We start from the raw sequence: 21,284 nt of genomic DNA, 5'->3' as shown, positions 1-21,284 counted from the left end.
TTAAGTCCTGAGAAGATAATGCCCAGTACACGTTGGCAATTTTCCGGGCAGCCTCGGAATGCTAGCTTCAGGACCCCCAGGTCCTGAGCAGCTGGCTCTCCCTGGAAGACCCAGCCCCGCTGGACGAAGGCAGTGCTGCTGCTGCTGTTTCTGCCACAGGCTGTTCAGCTCTGTGACCACCCACGATCCAGAATTCTCGGCCAGGATCTCACAGGGCCAGGACGCCCACCTCTGCCACTGCTGCTGGGGGCCACCCATCACCTCACTTGCCTCCTTCCTTCAGGAGAAGGAGGAAGTCTTCCTCTCCTTATTAGCCTTCCAGGCACCTGCCCACTGCAGGGCACAGCTGCCAACAGTGGGATAACAGTGTAGTTCATTTCAACAGCGCCTTTCAAAACCCAGGGTTCACACGGCTGCCAATTCCTCGACTGCTCATTCAGGCAAGTGAAGTGACCAGAAGTTAATAAGGGAAAAGGAGCCGTGGTTCTGCTGGAAACACAGCATTATGCGTGGTCATGTTGGCAAATAAAGGGAGGAAAACAGTTTTAGAAACACAAAAGCTGTCCTCTGGGCTGGGAGACAAAATGAGTACCGAAGACCACTGGCTCAGTGTCCAAGAGGCAGCAAGTGTCGCTCTGCTCAGCAGAAAATCATGCTGGTTCACAGTCAGGAGCCTGGCTTGAATCCTGCTTTCCCCAGACCAGCTATACACTCCTGGGCAGATGACTTGGCCTCTCTGTGCTCCGTCCACCTCTCCTAAGGCTTAACGAGATGGTCCTTGTTTTCTCTTTGTGAATGTCAACCTGAAAGCCATTTCATTTCGCCAGGACTTGGTATGTTCATCACTGGCTCTGTGCCTTGGTTTCTTGATTCAACTGTGTTGACAGCCATGCCCTTCACTGAGCGCATTTTCACTGAATGACTAAAACACGAGAATGACATCTGTCATAGGCTGTATGTCCCAAAGATGTCAATGATAAAGCTCCCCCTTCCCACATGCTCTTAACAGTGTGACCTTGACACTCTCCCTGAAGAGGTGGAGTCCGTGTCTCCACTCCTGGGTCTGGGCTGTGACTGCTCTGATCCATTGAGTAGGGTGGAAGTGATGTGGGGCTGTTTCCTGAAACAGCCTCATCTCACCTGGTGGCTTCAGCTTCCTACTCCTTGGAAGCCAGATACCACATGAGAAGTATACCTGCCTACCCAAAGACCACCACTCTGTGAGAACTCCAAGTCCCATGGAAAGATTCTGGAAGATGAGATGCCACATGAAGGGAGACAGCGGCCTAGGAACACTGAGCTACCAGACATGTGAGTGAAGAAGCCATCTTGGAAGTGGATTCTCCAGCCTACCTGCTCCCAGATGCCTCCATGTGGGTTAAAAAGGAACTGCACCACTGAGCTCTTCCCAAATTCCTGAACCCACCAAATTTGTTTCATGAGCAAAATAGCTGTCTTAAGCTACCGTGTTTTGGTATAGTTTATTACACATGTACATAGGAAAAGATAGAAGAAACAATTGTTATCTGCAGTACTGGAAAAATACAGATGGTCTCATTTTAACAGACCTGTTTCTAGAAGCATTTGCTGAAAATCAACACAAAATTACACATGAAATTATTTTTTAATCTTCTGCCTTTACATTTAAATTTTGGAGGATTTCCCTAGTGGTCCAGTGGTTAAGAAAATCCACCTGCCAATACAGAGGTCATGAGTTCGATCCCTGGTCTACTGAGCTCGCATGCCACAACTGCTGAGGCCCATGCTCCATGTCAACAGAAGGAGAAGCCATTGCAAGGAGAAGCCCATGGACAACAACTAGAGAGTAGCCCCTGCTTGCTGCAACTAAAGAGAGCCCTCACGCAGCAACAGAGACCCAGTGCAGCCATAAATAAATAAATAAATCTGGGAAGAGAATCACCAAATTCCATTGCAATCCAAGTACACTCATTGGTTTAGGCATCATCTCCTTCTGGAAAGCCACATAAGCCATTCTTACTCCCAGCCAGCGTAGATGTCCCTGGCATAGCATCCATTCATGGCACTAGAGCTCAGCACTGAGCACAATGCACTGAATTTGCCTGTTTGCTGTCTGCCCCTTGAAGGCAGGGGTCATATCTATTCCTCCTTGTAAGAGCTGAGTTACAATGGCTAATGCATAAAGTATGACTGAGATAGTTCTAACCGTATGACATTATCTTATGTTTGTATCAATTCACTTAATGTTTACCATAGCTTTGTGGGGTAGGTACTATTATCACTACCACTCTCCAGATGAGTAAACTGAGGCACAGAGAGGCTAAGTAACTTGCCCAACGTTACCCAGCTAAGTAAGCAGCAGAGTCTGGCTTTGAACCCAAACAGTTGGGGTCCAGAGTCCATGCTCTTGGCCATTATAACACATGATTTCTGCTTTAACATTCAGGATTCAATAAATGTTTTTGACTCAATTAATGAATCAACAAAAGAAATCAAACCCAAGCTTCTCACATAGATGAGGATTTCTGAAAGAAAAAAACCAGTGCCATGTGAACAAAAATCAATTCTAAGAACTATACGCAGACATAAAAAAAATCCCATATAAATGCTAAGTAATGATAACGAATTTGCTACAAAGACCAGAAATAAACCTGAATGAGAAAAGATACTCCCTACCCCTTCCTGTTTATCTATTAGTGCTAATCTAGTCAGTAGCCACTAATATAATTACTTCAGGAAAATCTATTCTAATAGGAACCAAGGGAGGACACAGATAAATAAAGCTCACATACAAATATTGGAATCTCAAGTTCATTCACTGTTCATTTCTGAAAGTGTCTCTACCAGACCTACTGATCTGTATCACCTCTTCCCCCTTTCTCTCCATCTGGGGCAGGTTATAACAAAAGAGGAAGGAGACAAGCAAAGCTTTCAAAAAAAGCAATACCTGGGGAAAACACCCTTGATACACTGAGAACTGGCTGCAAGCGGCCATGACTGAACTGGGAGGTACTGTATACAAAGACTGCAGAGGCTGCATGAACACAAAGCCTTGTTGACCAGATTTCAAATTTTTTACTGTTGCTACTTGACAGCATGTTGTGTACAGACCAGCAGCATCAGCAGCACCCTAGAGCTTAGCAGAATTGCAGTACCTTGCAGTCTGGCCCCAGGACAACTAAATTCGAATTTGCCAACGTGGGCAGGAAAGTTTGAAAGCACTGAAAAGGCCTGGACCACATGAATGTGGAGGACGGTGGAAAGGAAGGGAGGGGGTCTGTCCTGAAGCAGTGACTCTCTGGTCCCCCTACCCTGCCTTACCTCCAATATTCCTGCTCCCTCCGTTCCAAATGTCACACAGCCAGTGACCGTAAAGCTGACAGAAATGGTCACTGAGAGTGGGTGGACAACAACTCAGACTTTGTGGAGTCAAATGCAACAAACCTAGAGTCCCAGTTCCACAGGTTACTGGCTGTGATAAAAGAATTATTTAACCTGTTTGAAGCACCAATTTCTCATCTGTAATACGTGGGAAATAACCATGGTGACTTGCATTTGCAGGAAAATTGCATGTTAGTGCCCAACATAGTGTGGGGTGCAGGAGGAGCGTGAGGTCAGAAAAGGGAGCCAGCCCTGCCTCCAACCCTCCAATCCAGCCCTCTCTCTGGATATGGAGACAGAGCAGACGGAACTATTTCATCTCCAGATGCCTGCTCATTTCACTTCAGATCTCAGAACCAGACTTCATTCCTCAGAACCAGAAGTGACTTAATAATACATTCATTTTACAGCCAAGAAAGCTGAAACCCAGATAATTTAATGCTTGGGACAATACCTTCTTCCTTACCCAGTTCCTTTGTTGTGGATGCCAAAGAGCAGTGTTCTAAATGCAGATCTAATTACTTCTCCTCACCAATATCCTGAAAATGATTTGTTATACACTCAGAGAAGACAGTAGGATGGGGTGATCAGAGGCCCAGGAAACCACCTTTGAATACCATCTCCACCACTGATTGTGTGACCCTAGTAAAGTTATGTACTCAAAATTTCTGGAGCTTACGTTTTCATCTGTAAAGGAGGCCTATCAGATCATCTTTAATGTCATTTCTAGCTACAAGCATCACTGACTCAATGGACATGAATTTGAGCAAGCTCCAGGAGATGGTGAAGGACAGGGAAGCTTGGCATGCTGCAGTCCATGGGGTTGCAAAGAGTTGGACACGACTGAGTGACTGAACAGCAAGCTACAAGCAATTCAGTCCAAATGAAATGTCAATTTCTCTAAGGATGTGATTTTCAGTACTGTCCACAAGATGGCAGAACACTTCCTTTACAGAAGTCCGGCATAGTGACACAAAGGGAAGAATTCTAAGGAATTAGTACATATTTTTCAAAGCATTTAGTTTTCAACAACTTAATTATAACTGGATTTATCTTAGTGTTACTCATTCTAGTCAAGGATTTGGCCAACAGTAAGCCATACGGCATGAGAAAAGGAAAGTTTTAAAGGGCTAAATTAGAATTTTAAGGTATGAAAGGATGAGCACAGTGGGTAGACTGCAGAATTATGGAGATTTATAAGTGCAAGCTACCTGGCCACCCAAACATGACAAGAAATTGCCTTCTTGACAAATGAAGCACAGAATGCAATTATCTACAAAATGTCTGGATATACAAACATTTAAAAAACATTTTCACATAAAGAATCTGAAAAAGAATAGATACATGTATATGTATAACTAAGTCACTTTGCCATATACCTGAAACTAACACAACACTGTTAATCAATTATACTCCAATATAAAATGAAAAGTTTAAAAAAAGCATTTTCACATGGAAAAGTGACACAAAATAGACAAAGAAAGAAAAAATAATTAGATTACAAACAAAGCTTTGAATTTGAACATGCAGAGAGATTAAACACCCTGTGCTGTCCTGAAACCAAAAAAAGACCTAGAAGAACGATTGGTAAAATCAGAATAGAGTGTTTAGTTAATAGTTTTGTACCACTATTCAGTTTTGACAAGGGCACTATGGTTATGTAAAAGAAAGGGAAGCTGGGTGATGGGAATATAGGAACTCTCTGTACTATCTTTTGCCACTTTTCTGTATATCTCAAATTATCCCAAACTAAATTTTTCATTTTAAAAATGGATAGAAAAGCAAGAGGAAAAAACAGCCAAGAAAGGACAGAAACATGGAATTCCATAATAAACGCAGGGTTTTATAATTGACAAAACAAATGTCCTATGTTGATAACTTAAGAGAGAGAAATTTAAAGTAGGAGGCAGTAGCTCACATGCAATACAACTAATAATGTGAACAAATAAAAATGGCAAAGCCTAGAGAACAGCGGGCAGTGGACAAAGGTGTCTTCTGGGGTATTACAGATGGAATTACATGCTGCTGCAGCCTTTCTGTAAAACAATTTTGCAATAAGTGACAGAAGCCATAAGCCGATAGCCTTTGACCTGGTAATACTGGTTTCAACAATCTGTACCAAAGCAATGATTTAAAGGGAAAAAAAGCCACCTATTTTTATGAAGTTGTAGATCTGCTCTGTAGTACTGGAAATTGTATGACTACTGGGTGTCTAGACAGATTATGGTGCAATTAATTAAATGGAATATTATTAATATAATGGAATTAAGAATAATAAATCTGAGAATTGTGGAAAGGAACAGGTAAAATAATTTTTTAAGAGCTCAGTACATGCAATGTAGTATCCTGGATTAGGTCCTAGAACAAAAAAAGGTATCAGTGGGAAAAACTGGAAAATGGGAATGAACAAAGCCTATTTTAGTTAGTAATATGGTCTCAGTATTATTTTCTTACTTTGGATAATTGTCCATGATTATGAAGATGTTATTATGGGAAGATAGATGGAAGGTAATATGGGAACTCAGTCTTGGTGACTTTTGTGTAAATATATAATTATCTTAAAAGAAAAAGTTAAAGAGCTCAGAATTATATACAAACTTATGCATACACGGCAATCAACTAAAAAACACATTCAGTGTATAAAAAAGTAGGTCGACTCATAAAACACTGTCAGAGTTATAAAAATACTTTGCTGTTGCGGGAAGGGGGAGGTGGTGTGGGGATATATACTGGTATTTAGATTTTCACTGAACAACTGATTATCAGGATGTTTAGACTCAGAGTGGCTGGAGGGAATTTTGAAGTATTCACATCTTGATGGCCTAAAAAAATAATTTTTATTTTTCCAGCAACTAGGTTTCATTGAGGGAGTAAGGAAGACACTTTCTCTAATAATCTATTTATTCCTCAGGGACTGTATTTAGAATTCCATCATCCATGAAATTAAATATTTTTTTTTCCCTAAAGAAAGGACACCTTCTGCTTGTTTATGGGACACTCAGTTCCCAGGTTGTTGGCAAATTAAAAAGAATGGAAAGGGTTAACTAAAGATACCCTTTAGATATCTTTAGATCTATGGAAAGCTTGAACATCTGGGAACCTAGATCTTGCCACTTCTGCCTCCTTAGGTGCCCCAGCAGCATAAACAGGCAAGGAGAAACCAAGAGGCAGATGGGACAGGCCAGGGGGTGGTGGCGATGGGGAACCCCTCCAAAGTGGCCTCATCAATGTCAGTTCTAAACCAGTGGACTTATTCCCAACTTGTAAAAAATAATTTCATTTAGTGTTGTTGGAAACAGCACTGAAGGATTATCTTAGCCTTCCCTGCTGCGTTTCCCCTGGCCCACTTCCATCGCAGGGTGGCGAGACCCTGCATCCAGAGCAGCACAGCAACACTCCTCAGTTTCCACAAAGGGGCTCCATGTGTGTGGGGCATCCAAAGCATGTGGCTCTGCCAACTGCCAGCCACTCGATGAGCCCCAATCCAGCCACCACTGCCCCCCCCACCCTGTCCTTCCTCCTGTTTCGCCCCAACTTTTATCAAAAGCCTGGTTGAAATGACACCACTGAGGGATGGTCTGAAAAAACCTGTGGCCGATCCATTTCACTTCTAGACTTCACCTCTGACTCAAGTCAGACCAGAAAGCTGGTCCACACTATCATAATTCTCCACCAATTTACTTGAAATGGGTTTGCCCTTTGCTTCCAATGAGCAAAATTCAAATTTCTCTCTCTCTCTCTGTGCATAAGTGTGTGTGTGTATCTATATACATACTCGAAATAAATATATGTATATTTGGAGTATATTGCTGAGGATGCTGATCACATTAATTGATGGTGGCCCCTAAGTGAAGCTCCAATTGAGACTTTTTGGGGGCAATCTTGTGAGCATGGGCTCTGGAGCCAAATCCTGACTCTACTATTTAACTAGCTGCTTAACTTCCTATGCTTCAGTTTCCTTATCTGCAGTAATGATACTGAGTCCCTTGAATTTTTGTGAGGATGAGAGTTAACAGCAATGAAGTCTTTAGGACTATGTCTGGCAAAAAGTTAGTACTCAATAAACATTCATTATTATGATTATTTTATAATAGAGCCCTGGAAAAACCATTACATTCCATAAGGACCTGAGATGCTTCTACCTTATGCACAATGTGGGCACAGAGGGCAGGGGTCTGAAACCCTTCTCTCCTCCCAACAGGCCTGGGGTCCCCAAGAGAGCCAGTGACCTTCTATAGCAGGAGGACCTTCAAAATCTAGGGTGGGGTGGGGGAGTTAGAAGCATGTGTTGTTTGCAGTTCTTATAAGATTCTGAGATGCCCTTACAGGAATTCATACATTTACTGTAAGAATCTTCAATGTAAATAATCATCAAGAGGCACAAAAATGAACCCAAAGGTCAATGTTCATCACTGTGCCAAGTCCTATACGCTGAAAAACCAGTCTGATCTGTCCTAACTCCTTCTAACTGTCCCAGTATAGACAGATGCACTGATTATTCCATTATGTTTTCTGTGGCTTCTAAGTGTTCTTATAAGTCTCCTCAGATCTTTTATGGAACAAAGAAGGATATAAAATAAATAATACAATACACACACTTTTTGTTTTGAACTAAGTACAACTTCAGTTACTTATGAGAAAGCTGAGCATTCTTATTAACACAAATTCCTAATAGGTGCTGGAATAGACATGCTGGCAATAGAACAGGGGAAGATCAAGAATTCAGTAAGTAATACAACTGGGAGGAAAAAAGAGAAAGTGTTATCTTAGGTAACAGCTCAACCAGGCCTCCTCTTCCTGTTACTAATTGGATCTGTGTTCTGTGCATCACCCTCCTGGTCTACTCTTGTCAGTTTCACACTCAGCTTTACAGACATCACTGCCCCAGCCCTTCCGGGTAAAGCAAAATAATGCTACTGCTCACCCTTCTTCCTCCAGCCTTTGCTGACAGCCCTCGTAAAACACCTGGTAGAAAAGCAAATTATTCACAGCCCGCCTTCCTGTGTTACTACGTTCCTTCCCTTCCTCACCATATAATTTATCTTTAAAGGTCAGGGTGTCAGCAGCAGACCAAGAACTTGTTCAGAACACTGCTGGCTCTGGAGCAGCCATCATCCAACCAGTATGTGCTTAGAACGAAGCTCAGCAAATTAAGAGCGATGGAGATTTCAACTGTGAGCCCTGGGATTCTTACAGAACCAATGGCAATACAGCAGCTTTCAGCCTAGGAGCCAAGGTTTTGAACCTGGTTGGTGTTCCCCACTTAACTACTGCTCAGTTCAGTTCAGTCACTCAGTTGTGTCTGACTCTTTGCGACCCCATGAACTGCAGCACACCAGGCCTCCCTGTCCATCACCAACTCCCGGAGTCCACCCAAACCCACGTCCATCGAGTTGGTGATGCCATCCAGCCATCCTCCGTTGTCCCCTTCTCCTCCTGCCCTCAATTCTTCCCAGCACCAGGGTCTTTTCCAGTGAGTCAGCTCTTTGCATCAGGTGGCCAAAGTATTGGAGTTTCAGCTTCAACATCAGTCCTTCCAATGAACACCCAGGACTGATCTCCTTAAGGATGGACTGGTTGGATCTCCTTGCAGTCCAAGGGACTCTCAAGAGTCTTCTCCAACACCACAGTTCCAAAGCATCAATTCTTCAGCACTCAGCTTTCTTCACAGTCCAACTCTCACATCCATGCATGACCACTGGAAAAACCATAGCCTTGACTAGACAGACCTTTGTTGGCAAAGTAATGTCTCTGCTTTTTAATATGCTGTCTAGGTTGGTCATAACTACAGGAACCTATTTGCTGTTTTATGCATAGACATAGATCTGCTTTGGGATTCAGAAGAATATCTAGGTCCTGCTACATAAGATGCAAATGAAAACGTGTTTAAAAAGCAGTGGGAAAAAAGCTATAAAAAAGTATTGACATGAAGCTTTTTCCTTTCTTCTGCATTCTTTCTCTAGATTCCTAATGGTGTTTTTTTACATGTATTCAGTGTTGTGCTCTCTCGAGGATGGGGATACTTACAGGGTGAGTGCAGACCACCACAGGCCGCTCATCCCCCCAGACCATCAGCTGCTGGGCTGATGTACCATGCCCGGGCCAAGAGTGGGGAACTGAGCCAGGAATCCCCTTTCCCATGGACCCACCACCCTAGCTCAGAGTAAACGGACGACCCTCCAGTCTATTGCAACACCTTTGTCAGGGGATGCTAGGTACCTGGATTGGGAGTGGGCAGGGCCCCACTGTGTCAACCACTGAACACATCGCTATGCTGTCTGCCCGGGTTGGGCAGGTCACTACTTTGCTCCTTCCTAAGACACCATGGAGACTGTGTGCCTGGCACAACCGTCCCCAGGCTCACACCCAGCCCCATACAGGGGTTGAAGGCAACAGCAAGCAGTGAGTAGGGGCAGGGATAGGGAGGTTGGCAGAGCCTGAGGTGCCAAGAAAAGGGGAACAGGGAGACGAGAAGGAGAGGTAGGGAGGTGGCAGGACTGTGCATAAGCCAAGGCTCCAAGCCTCCTAGCACACTCTCCACCACCTCACTGGACTTTGCTTAGAGAACACAAACTCAAAGATAAAAGCTTTAAGAGCATCAAGTGAGCAACTGCACAGAGAAACATAGGGCCCTGATTCTCAGGGATCAATGTACAACTGTAACAGCTCATACCCAGCAACAGAAGGCCAGAGCTAAGTTCACTCTCACTTTCCACCATAAAACAGGCCAGTGTTTACGACAAGGATGGCAAGGAGCTTTCACTGTGCACATATATGAGGTTGCCTTGGAGGAGGTGGGTGTGAGGGGTCCACAGCACCTGTTCAACTCCCCTTCCACTGCATTACAGAGTAGAGCCTGGCTTATCTTCAAAAGCTTCTGAAGCCCACCTGTTCAAACAATAATTTTATTGTGTTGCACAAAGAACTGATGGAGTGAGATACAAGCAGAGTTGTGATGATTACAGAAACCCTCCCAAACCTAACTTGGCCAAAAGGATTTACTTTAAGTGTTGGGGAGATTAGGAACGAGAGAGGACTCAGGGATAAATGCTTATTAAGTGGCTCTGGGTTGATAGTTTGTAAAAACTGGGCCATTATCCCAAGTCATTATACTGATGCAAGAATATAACCTGGTCACTGAAAGCACATTTCTTACAAACCTTAGCTTCTGGGTCACTGTTGATACTACAAGAATCATCATCATCGGCATGGGGAGCATTTCTAGAAAGAAAAACAGAAAATGGGACTTAGGATTCTATTGCAATCTCCAGCTACACAAAAGCCACACCTTCTGGCAAGTGTGTCCAATGCCCTACCTGAGTTTCAAGGATGCATAGCGCAGGGTGGCTCCTTCAAACTCTTTTAAACTGGGGTCCGGGTTGACTGTGGCTGCGTGCAAATCCTAGAGGAAACGAGATCCCTGTTAATGAAGAAAGGCAGAAGGCCCAGTACATGGCCTCAGATATCAGAGGGGAGAGAAGTCCTCCCAGTGTGAGGCAGAGTGTACGTGAGCTCAGGCAGAAAAAAAGGCATGCATGGGCTGCTGATGCTGGCTCGGTGCAAATGCTGGTTCTTGCAAGACAACAGGAACCTGGGGCGACCAGTCTGAAGTCATTCACAATGGGAGACATCAAAAAAAGCGACATGTGTGAGCCCCACAGCCTGAGCCAGAAGCCCCTCAGTCCGTCCCTGCAGAATGCATAATGTTCACAAGAAGATGCAGCCACAGCCATGCAAAAAGGACAAAATATTGAATGAGCTAAAATCTGACAATATACTTGCCTTCCAAATGTCACTATTAATCTTTCCCCCATTCAGAACAGCAAAATCACTCCATGGCTGTTTCTAGACATATAATTATTCACATAGGAAAAAGCACATTGATTAAAAAAAAAAAAAAGAAAATAATAAAAGGGTAGAAAAGGAAAGAAAAGAAAACACACACACAAGACATTGTTGTTAGCATTGATATTCATGGGATGGGTTAGGGAACAAATTCACTCTAACAGCAACACGTAGCTTGCTCTCCCTAGATCCATATCGTCACTAGAGGCCCAGGGCAGGAGGGCAGGAGGGCACTTTAATTACTTACCAAGACAAATGGCTGAATGTTATTACCAGACAGTGAAGTTTTTATCTACATGTGGTCTTAAAAGCACACAATCTGCATCAAAGTATTAAAGGCCTAGCATACCTAATTCTGTAAGAATTTTTTCTCTTCTATTAATCAAAAGAACTGTTTTCTTGAGATATGCTGGTCAGTGAGCTGGTTGAAAACTGGGGAGTGTCCATAGCTAGGGGCATAACAGAACGAGGGGCCAAATTATCTCCAATTAAGAAAAAAACAATAATAAAGGAGGGTAAGGAACCCTGCCTGAGCTCATCTTGTTGAGATTTAATCTAATAAAAAAGAGTCTAGACAATCTAATGTAAATTCCCCTCATTCATACAAAGCTCTACTTCCTTGCCACCCAAGCCTCTTCACAGATTAATATTTGATCACAAAATGCTTTCCTAAACATAGTTATAGGACAAAGCGTGAAGCCTTGGCTTGCTGGCAAACCTCTGACAACAGAACTAGAATCTAAACGACTCCTTCCTTTATTCACCTCGGATAACATGGGAACATCTTTTTTCTTTCTACTCCATTAACTGAATATTCAAATATTTTTCATGTGACATTTGGGGAATTAAATGATTCTAATAAGACACCCAGGTACACTCTCATGAACTTGTTCCACTGATTTGTCAGGCAGATCTCTTTTCTTGAATAAGTCAACAGGAGGAACTCTTCCACTAGGTAACTTTTCAACTAAAGTTCTTTGAAAATGAGACGGCAGTATTGACCCATAGCTTTGGTACACAATGAATACAATTTTCAAAGCCACTCAGAACAGAAGTGGCTGAGTTCAAATGTCCCAGGTGTTGACAAATGCATTTATTTGGCTCTGAAGGCCTCTCTGAGGGCAAAATCATTGCAAATTTGGATCTATCATCACTGCACAGCTGGCATCACTGTTGCTTTCTTTTCTGGATTAGGCAGCTGACCTGCAGTTTTTCAAACTTGGACCACTGTGTCTATTTATTTTTTAAAATGATCTCTTTTACTGAGCACAGAACAGGAAAGTTGTCCAGCCCCTCACCTCTTTCCTCACTCCATCCTCCAAAAAGTATTCGGTTTTCACTGAGATGAAAATATTACAGGAAAATCTTCAACCTATCAGCTGGGGGGACCTGTGAACCCCCTAAAATGGGTGTGGGGTTTTGTGTTCTCTCCCTAGCTGCATTCTTGTGAAGACATTTTTTAAAAAGGCATGTGTTTGACAAAAATAATCTGAAATCAGAAATCATACTCAAAAGACACCGTGTTGGGATTATAGAGAGTGAAAGAAGAGCATTTTTAAAAACAAGTATTCAGTAAAGGCTCTGGCATTTAATCAAACATTTCTCTGTGCGTGTGTGTTTAAATTTTTATATATATGTATTTACTCTTTGGGTGCCGGAGTCCCTGTAAAGTAAAAGTTGATTATGCTTCTAAGACTGTATGAATTCAGCTCTCATGCTACAGAGACATGAGTCAGCGGGCAAACCTTCAACAATCACCTTTTATAGATTTAAATAAACAAAGGTGATATACAGTGATTTTGCAAAATCTTAAAATAACATATAAGTATTCCTAAATAAACCCTTCAGCATGGAACTCAAGCAAGGAGAAATGGAAACTAGTGTTATTTACTATGAACAAGCCAGAGTCTTTTTTTCCCTCCTAAATTTAAAATTTTCACTGACACTGAAGATGAGAAATGTTCTCCTTCACATAAGTGACCGTAATTTTTCTTTTTTAAAATCAAGGGCAATGAAGGACAAAAACAACTTGTCTTAAATTTTAAGAACGATATCATCTATTCATCTATTTTTTTTAATTAAGAGAGAATACAACATTTTAGCTAGTAATTTAAAGAAAAAAGAAACCAACAGAGATGCTTGGGTTCTACAGAAAGTCTTTGGGTGATGGGAGTGAGGGATGAAAGAAAAGAGAAAGACAATAAAAGAGGAAAAGGCATGTGGAGTAACATGCCCTAGGAAAGACAGACACAGGATAGAGATTAAGGGAGAACAGAGACCATCCTCTGAGAGCTGCTGCTGCTGCTGCTGCTAAGTCGCTTCAGTCGTGTCCGACTCTGTGCGACCCCATAGATGGCAGCCCACCAGGCTTCTCCATCCCTGGGATTCTCCAGGCAAGAATACTGGAGTGGGTTGCCATTTCCTTCTCCAACCCTCTGTGAGCAACAGCCTCTAATTGATCATCTCTCAGGCAATGCAGCTAAAAAGCCTTGCACAGCTGAGAGATGCTGGTGTCAGTATTATGGTGGGCACATACTCTCCTGGTGCTTGCCGTGACCCTGGCCAGGCTGCAGCAGCCCTTATCCTGATTATGGTGATCATGTTCAGGGCTAAGAGAGCCCCAAAATCCTAGCTCTGGGGGTCTGACCCAGCACCTGGGGCATGGCACCTGCCATGACCCTTCATGACCTTTCAGCGAGGTGCCCTTCATGACCCTTCAGGGAATCTGACTGTATAACTTCGACTACTGAGAGTTTTCTTCTTCCAGATTTCTCTTCTGGGATCTTAGAAGGCAGTTCTTCAAATCAAACAAAAATAATGCACCATCCTTCTGCTGGAAGAAAACTAAGAGTTGATGATCCTTTGACAATGTCTACAGAGTTTTCCTGAGGATAGGGTCCAAGGGGATGAGAAAGTCTCTGGAGGTGCCACGAAAGTCTCTATGAAGTGGTATCAACATGCAAACTGGAGAACAAGAGTGAAGGGTTGAACCCGCTGATGGCTGTGCAGACAGGAAAGCACATGAACATTCGACAGTGGTCTTGACGAAGCCATGATCACATCACCTCTGCATGCTCTTCAGAAGCTATGAAGTCAACACAGCCATCTGGGAAGCTCGAGTTCAAACCCTGCCTCTGCCCTTACCTGCTCTGTATACTCAGTTCCCTACATATCAGACAGGGCTAAAGAGACTTCCCACTGGAGTATGGATGCCATGAGGTCAAGAATGTGAGCCCTTAGCCAGGGGTTGGCTGCCCGAAGGTGCCTAGGAAACAGCACTGTCCTTATCCTCTACTCTTGGCATGGAGAAAATAAATAAAGGCATTGGTAAGAATAAAGTGTTTGAGAGCCCAAGGACTACAGAGCATTATCAATTATGCTTCATAATCCTCTTCTGTCAAGATTTGAGCTGTGGCCTTGATCATAAATGGCAGAGCACCTGGAATTCTGAATAGGCCAGTCAGTGTTAATGAGCACTGTATCCATGTACATGGGTTTATTTTTTCCTTCTTTTAAAACTGCTTTCTATGTTTTGTTGGATGCAACACTATCAAAAGAACGGTTATGATTTGTCATGCAAACATAATACAAAGCAGTTTTTAAAAAATCTAACTAGAAAACAGATTGACAAATGCTTGTGGAATTAAATTAGTCTGTGTGAGCAGCAGCACAATTTAGAAACTATAAACTAGAGAAAAATCAGGAGAGTTGGGGCTCTAGTGCCGGCTCTGTGGCTACAGTAAGTCAGCAAAGAGCTCCCTCCTGCTACGAAGCCAGTTTATTCCTTCATTCAGCAAATATTTAATGAACGTTGCCACATACCAGGCACTGTGCCAAGTGCTGAGGATGCAAGACGAGGGGGGCAGGTCCCAGTCCCCCAGAAAGGGAGGCTGACATGCCTCAAGTAAGAATACTACAAAGAGACACAATGCAAGGAAGATCAAAGGGCTCAGAAAGCAGGCAAATGAGAGCAATGATTCCCCGGAGATGCTAAGATGAGGCCAAAGTATTTAAGCAGAAGTGATACATAAATAAAAACAGACTAGATTCACTAGAAGACTGGTTTTTGTAATCCCTCGGCATACAATTTCCTGGAAAGCATATGATTTTTTTTTCCCGTTTTTTGGGAAAGTGCAAGTTGCTCAGTTCTGTCTAACTCTTTGAAACCCCATGGACTATAGCCTGCCAGGCTCCTCTGTCCATGGAATTCTCCAGACAAGAATAATGGAGCCATTCCCTTCTCCAGGGGATCTTCCCACCCCAGGGATAGAACCTGGGCCTCCTGCATTACAGGCAGATTCTTTACCATCTGAGCCACCAGGGAAGCACCCCTCCTTTTGGGGGCGGGACAAAAGCATGATAAAAGCAGATTCTCAGGCCTCATTCTTAGAGAGTCTAGCTCAGTGGCTATGGTAAGACCAAGTAATCAGCATGTTCTGCAAGCCCCAGAGGTTACCCTGGCCACAGTCCTTGGTTCAATGGGCTGAGAAATACTGCCGTAGCATTCACTAGTCCCTTCTCGAAGGTTCCTGCCAGTTCTGAAATATCAAGACTCCGTGAGCAGGTAAGAAGTTCAGGAAAATGATGACAGACTGGCGCCTTTATGTTGCCATCTTATTTCTCAATGTACGTGAAAATCCTCAGGTTCTAATGCAATGCTTGGACATTGTTCTCCTAGGGACTTAGCTGCACAGGCCCCTCCCCAGACTACAGGAGTGATGTAGCAAAAACAGAGTAAACTGTGATCACAAAGAGATCACAGTCCTGAGAAACAACTAGACCTCCCCTTGCTTTGGAGCCACTATTTCCTCCTTGCCCTTATTCTCAAGGAACTGGGAAACTCCCTCATCCGGGAAGATTCTAAGTAAGACTTGCTCATGGGCCAACAGTTACTCATTAAAATATTTTGTGGAGCTCCCTCTTCTTTCTAAGATGCAACATCTAAGTAATTTGGAACAAACTGATGGATTAGGGGGAGACCGTCGCTGGGCCAAATTTCAGCGACAAGTGCTTCCCGTCCAGTTATAAACTTGCAAAAATACTGCTGGCATCTGCAGAGGAAACACTATGCGTTGCACTTAACACTTCCCTGGTGAACTTTGGAATGTGAAATGTACAATTTTCAAACTGTAAGGAAGCCTTCAGTCCTAGACTTTTGTGAAGCTTAGTCAACAGATTTGGCACTTACTTTTTTTTTTAAAGCCAGCTCAGGAAAAAGCTGTATAAAAATATGCGTTTCTAACACGACATATTACAAGTTTCTTCTCGCCCTTAACATTTTGCTTTCTCTCATGTTTCCAAATTAGTCAAAATAGATTCTATTTAGGGATCAAAGAAATGGCATTAGAGAAATAATCATTTTTTCTCAACTGTTGTTAGCACCTGCGGCTGAGTACCAAAGAACTGATGCTTTTGAACTGTGGTGTTGGAGAAGGCTTTTGAGAGTCCCTCGTACAGCAAGGCAACCAAACCAGTCAATCCTAAAGGAAATCAATCCTGAATATTCACTGGAAGGACTGATGCTGAAACTGAAGCTGTAATACTTTGGCCACCTGATGTGAAGAGCCGACTCACTGGAAAAGACCCCGATGCTGGGTAAGACATAAGGCAGGAGCAGAAGCGGATGACAGAGGATGAGATGGTTGGATGGCATCACCGACTCAATGAACATGAGTTTGAGCCAACTCCAGGAGATAGTGAAGGACAAGGAAGCCTGACATGGTGCAGTTCATGGGGTTGCAAAGAGTCAGACACAACTTAGCAACTGAACAACAACACAATGTTATGAAAAGAAGTCATTTTCTGGAAGGCTCTGCATATGTCACCACCCTCCCCTGGAGTGAGATGAAGACATCCAAGGCTCTACAAAGCCCCTGGTAAACACAGAGTGAAGCCTGGGGTGAGGGCAGGGGCCAGCACACCTCCACTCAGGCTTGACTCCACTAAGGAGTAGTGTGTGATTCTGGGTAAGCTCCCTCACCTCTCTACGTGGGTTGTCAAATATAAAAAAGGAATGACAACTATCGCACAGATGCATAGGGTTTTATGAAGAGTAAGGAGATAAGCCATGAAGCTGGTGCTGTAAATACTCGACTTCCTTAGCGCCTCTGCTTTAATATCTTTGTCAGCACCTGCAGGACTTGGGAACGTGGAAGGCTGGGTCTTCCCCAACCTCTGCTCTCTACTGCCTGCTTATCCCTCTGCCCCTAGGATTTCGATGTACTGCCTTTTATATCTGCTTGGTTTTTTGACTCTGTGGATGGCCTTATGCACAGGGAAAAATGTGTATGGAGCAAACAATCGAAAGGTTGATCTGAAGAACATCCATCCCACCGGTCTATTAAAGTGCTGGGTATGAGCCTGTCTCTGAAATGTCAAAAAGCTACACATCTGTTAACATGTGTCTTGGAGGGATGAGACTTTATCCAACATGATGGCTACAGAAGAGAGGAATAGAACCAACTTCAAGGTGGAAATTTACCCAGTGCTGGGGCAGATCACAGGATCTGGAATTGAGAACTGGGCATCTTCCCACCCTGACCTGGTTACTCAGCTCACTGAGTCCCAGTTACCTCTTAAGTGGAAAACAAAACAGCTGTATTCTCTGCCACATGAAGATTCTTGAAGGGAACAAACGAAGTGACGTTTATGAAAATACCCTGAAAGCTACAATAAGTCATGAATAGCCGCTGGGAGGCTGAGCAGTGGAGATGTGACGGAAATACTGAATTCCAGGAGAGGAACTGGGTGAGCAGGCAGGCAGGCAGGCCTTGGGACACTGTTTGAGCTGGGAAGGGGGCTGGGCAGTGAGGGGGAAGGGAGGGAAGCAGGCAAGGATGGGGGCAGAGCAGGTGACACTGGATGTCAGAAGGAGGCTCAGGGATGTGAATGTGGACTCTGCCGCCTGACCATCTTCCCCAGGGTCAGCAGCCCACCTGTGATGTGTTCTTCCTAAGACTTTATGCAAATAATATGAAAACAAAAGTCTTCCATGTTAATCAAAGAAATAAAAAATCTGAGCCACTTAAACCTCGAGATGCCCACCTTGGGCCTCACCCCACCCATGCCTCAGCCTCATGATGCGGGCTTCAAGACAAACTTCATTTCCTCCACATACAGAAGACGAGAGGCTCACTGAACAGAAACAGTATCTCAAAGTCAGTCTGATCATCTCACCTCTGGACAAAGAGAAAGCAGGTGGGCTGAAATCTCAGAGCCAGGGAAGCCAAGTGAGGCAAACTCCGGCCTGGAATTCAGGAGGATTTGGGAACCCTGAGTTCTAGACCCAGTGTGGCTGCTGGTCACTGGCCTCTGTGCCTCGGCTCCCCTGTCTGTGATGGATGGACACTGGTGCCAGATGCCCCCTTCTCCCAGAATGCCTCTGGCATTCTCAGCTTGCAGGGCTCTCCCCGGAGGTGAGGATGGTAAAGGGATACGATAGGAGAGTGAAGTCCTGGGCTGGAGAGACTCTAACAGAGATACCAAGCAGTGCAGGTGAAGATGAGAGAGGACCTCTGCATCTCACTGAGGGCCCAGGGGTGTCCTGGTCCACTTGGCTCCTGGGAGCTGCTCTGAGGTCCAGAGAGAAGTGCCAAGAGGCACCTGGGCTGGCATGGAGGAGGACTCCACTTCCTGGTAGGCTGAGTTGGTTCATCTCCATCTCCCAGCACATCTCACACAAGGTGAATAAAGGGCTGAATGAGATTTGTTCTGGGAGTAGGAATATTATGCTAATAAAAAATTATCAAAATTGCCCAGTGATAAGCAATGAAATCCTAAGTGGTTCAGTGGAACTGAAGCGGGTGTCTGATCATCAGGGCCCTGTACCAACAAACCGAAGCCCCCAGTCTATCAACAGGGGGTTATAGCTCACCCTAACCGTCACTTGAAAGATGGAGAGTTTGAGGCCCAGGTGGAATGAGTGAGATGCTGAAGCCCAGTAACAGTAAGAATGTGGTTGGAATGTAGGTCTTCCTGCCTGCTAGAGAAGAGCAAGTAAATAATGGAAGATGTTGTTTACTTTTAAAGACAGGAAGGGTAAATAGCAGCAAATATGTAGAGAGGCTTTCGCGTAAGAGATGCAGTTCAAATTCCTTCCATGTCCTCAAAGTAAAAGAAAATAAGTTGTTTAAAGAACAAAAGACTGTGGTCAGAGAAAAGGCAGAAGTGCCTGTGTCTCAGGAATCAAATCTCTTTTCTCAAAAAAAAAAAAAAGCCATTACTTGACTTTGACCTTTTCCCACTGTAATTCCCTTGAATATTTTGTTATCAGGATTCACAAAAGTTCACTGCAGGAGTTTCTGTATTAACAACTATCATGACGGAATTTTTTTTTTAATGCCTCAATTCTTTGTTTAAACATCAGATTTCTTCCTCAGGGATAGAACAAATTTATGCTGCTAATTATTTCTAAAATAATGTCACTTCTGCTAAATAAACAGATTCTCTTTATTTTCTATTAGAAATTAAGCATTTAAGGGTTCTCAAGGGTTATTCCTGCAGACATTCTCTCCGTGCAATCAAATGAGCCCAAGGATATTAATAAGATGTGCGGTAATTACAACACATCAGGCCAAGAGACATTCTTCCGTGTGTAAATATTTTATGCAACCAGCACTGTGAAGTGGCACCTACAGAGTAAAGTACTGCCTCAGTGAGCCCCAGGGAATCTTAACCACTTCTCATTAATCAGCCTCTCTTACTTTCCGTACCTGAAACGGTATTTAAAGAGACCAAGAACCATTAAAAAATAAAAAGATCCCTGAAAGATGATATTAACACTATTCACGAAGAGGAAGCATTTCAGAGGTTTCAAATGCAACATGCATAAAAATCGGAAAGCTTACCTTGATGACCTGTTGGGGCAGAAGCAATGAGTCTAAAGAGAAATCACAAGTTACATTCACTCTACTAAGCCATTAAAAAGATACTCCATTTTACCTCGTTCTCTGGGGTGGGAGATGACGTTACAGAACTAAGGGACCCTTTCCTAGAACCATGAAGATCTGCTGGGATGGAGACAGGGCGTTCCCACTGAGTCGTCCCTGTTGGTATGTGCCAGTAATAGGTCCCAGCGATGTCACTGATGCTCTTCCAGCCAGGTGGCAAATCTGGATCAGTCTGAAAGGAGTGGTCACTCCATATATCTGCTGGAAAATGGAAGAAAAAAAAAAAAGAGAGAAAGAGAGGGTTTTACTAAAAGAGGAAACAACTACAGTCTTCTGGTTTTAGTTTCAATAGTCAGGAGAATTCCACAGGCAGATGTGTCCATAGCCCAGATGAGAACTAAAGCCATCCTACAAACACCAAGTATGGTAAGAGGGGGAATACAAAAAGGAAGAAAGAACTGGAAGGTTGACACTTGAGAACATGGATATAAAAGGACCCATTATCATCATTTTATAGTTCCAAGGATTCTATGAACAGGCTAAAGCTCCATTAGTCAGAATCAACTACTCAAACAAAATTTGCAAGATTATACACAAAGTCTACTGAACCCCTTTGTAAATTAGTAAGATTTACTGTTTGGGATCACACACCCAGCAATGAGTACAATTCTAATTTTCTTTGCTTTCTGGATGAGTTGCTGGATTTATGAGTACTGCACTTGTTATCTTTGCTTTAATAACTCCTCCCATTTGATGGTAAACATCTAAAAGCAGCCATGTCTTTTGTAACACTCTGGAGTTCCAAACTGTACACAGAAGATTCCCAAAGAAGACAGTCTGAAAAAGCCTTGGAATTCAAAAAGGAACTCTAAAAGCAGACCAGTAATGTAAATACAGGAAGGAGCATAGTGTGGAACACAATAGAGAATGGTGGGGACTGTGGCAAACCAGTGAAAGTTAAAAGTTGCTCAGTCGTGTCCAAGTCTTTGCAACCCCATGGATGATACAGTCCATGGAATTCTCCAGGCCAGAATACTGGAATGGATAGCCTTTCCCTTCTCCAGATGATCTTCCCAACCCAGGGATTGAACCCAGGTCTCCCACATTGCAGGCAGATTCTTTACCAGTTGAGCCACAAGAGAAGCCAAAGAATACTGGAGTGGGTAGCCTATTCCTTCTCCAGCAGATCTT

At 43.5% G+C, this 21,284-nt stretch overlaps 1 protein-coding gene across 21 annotated transcripts in view; it reads right to left on the bottom strand.

The window, feature by feature from the left end:
* APBB2 (amyloid beta precursor protein binding family B member 2) overlaps positions 1-21,284 on the bottom strand; it is a 368,065-nt gene that overhangs the window by 96,331 nt on the left and 250,450 nt on the right. For 8 of the 21 annotated variants that reach the window (XM_081591655.1, XM_081591664.1, XM_081591572.1 and 5 more), the window contains 3 exons: positions 20,146-20,354; positions 10,677-10,762; positions 10,521-10,581 (listed from right to left, as the gene is read on the bottom strand). In XM_081591655.1, coding sequence (XP_081447781.1) covers positions 10,521-10,581; positions 10,677-10,762; positions 20,146-20,354 — 356 coding nt within the window. Of the gene's footprint in view, positions 1-10,520; positions 10,582-10,676; positions 10,763-11,142; positions 11,206-20,145; positions 20,355-21,284 lie in introns of all 21 variants that reach the window. The other 13 variants (XM_081591485.1, XM_081591544.1, XM_081591528.1 and 10 more) reach the window with 4 other exon arrangements.

Source organism: Giraffa tippelskirchi, chromosome 1 (assembly GCF_054371585.1).
Source record: "Giraffa tippelskirchi isolate mGirTip1 chromosome 1, T2T-mGirTip1v1.2.pri, whole genome shotgun sequence".
In the NCBI taxonomy this organism is placed as follows: domain Eukaryota; kingdom Metazoa; phylum Chordata; class Mammalia; order Artiodactyla; family Giraffidae; genus Giraffa; species Giraffa tippelskirchi.
The sequence above is the reverse complement of the archived record's forward strand: the minus strand, read 5'-3'. Positions and strand labels throughout refer to the sequence as shown.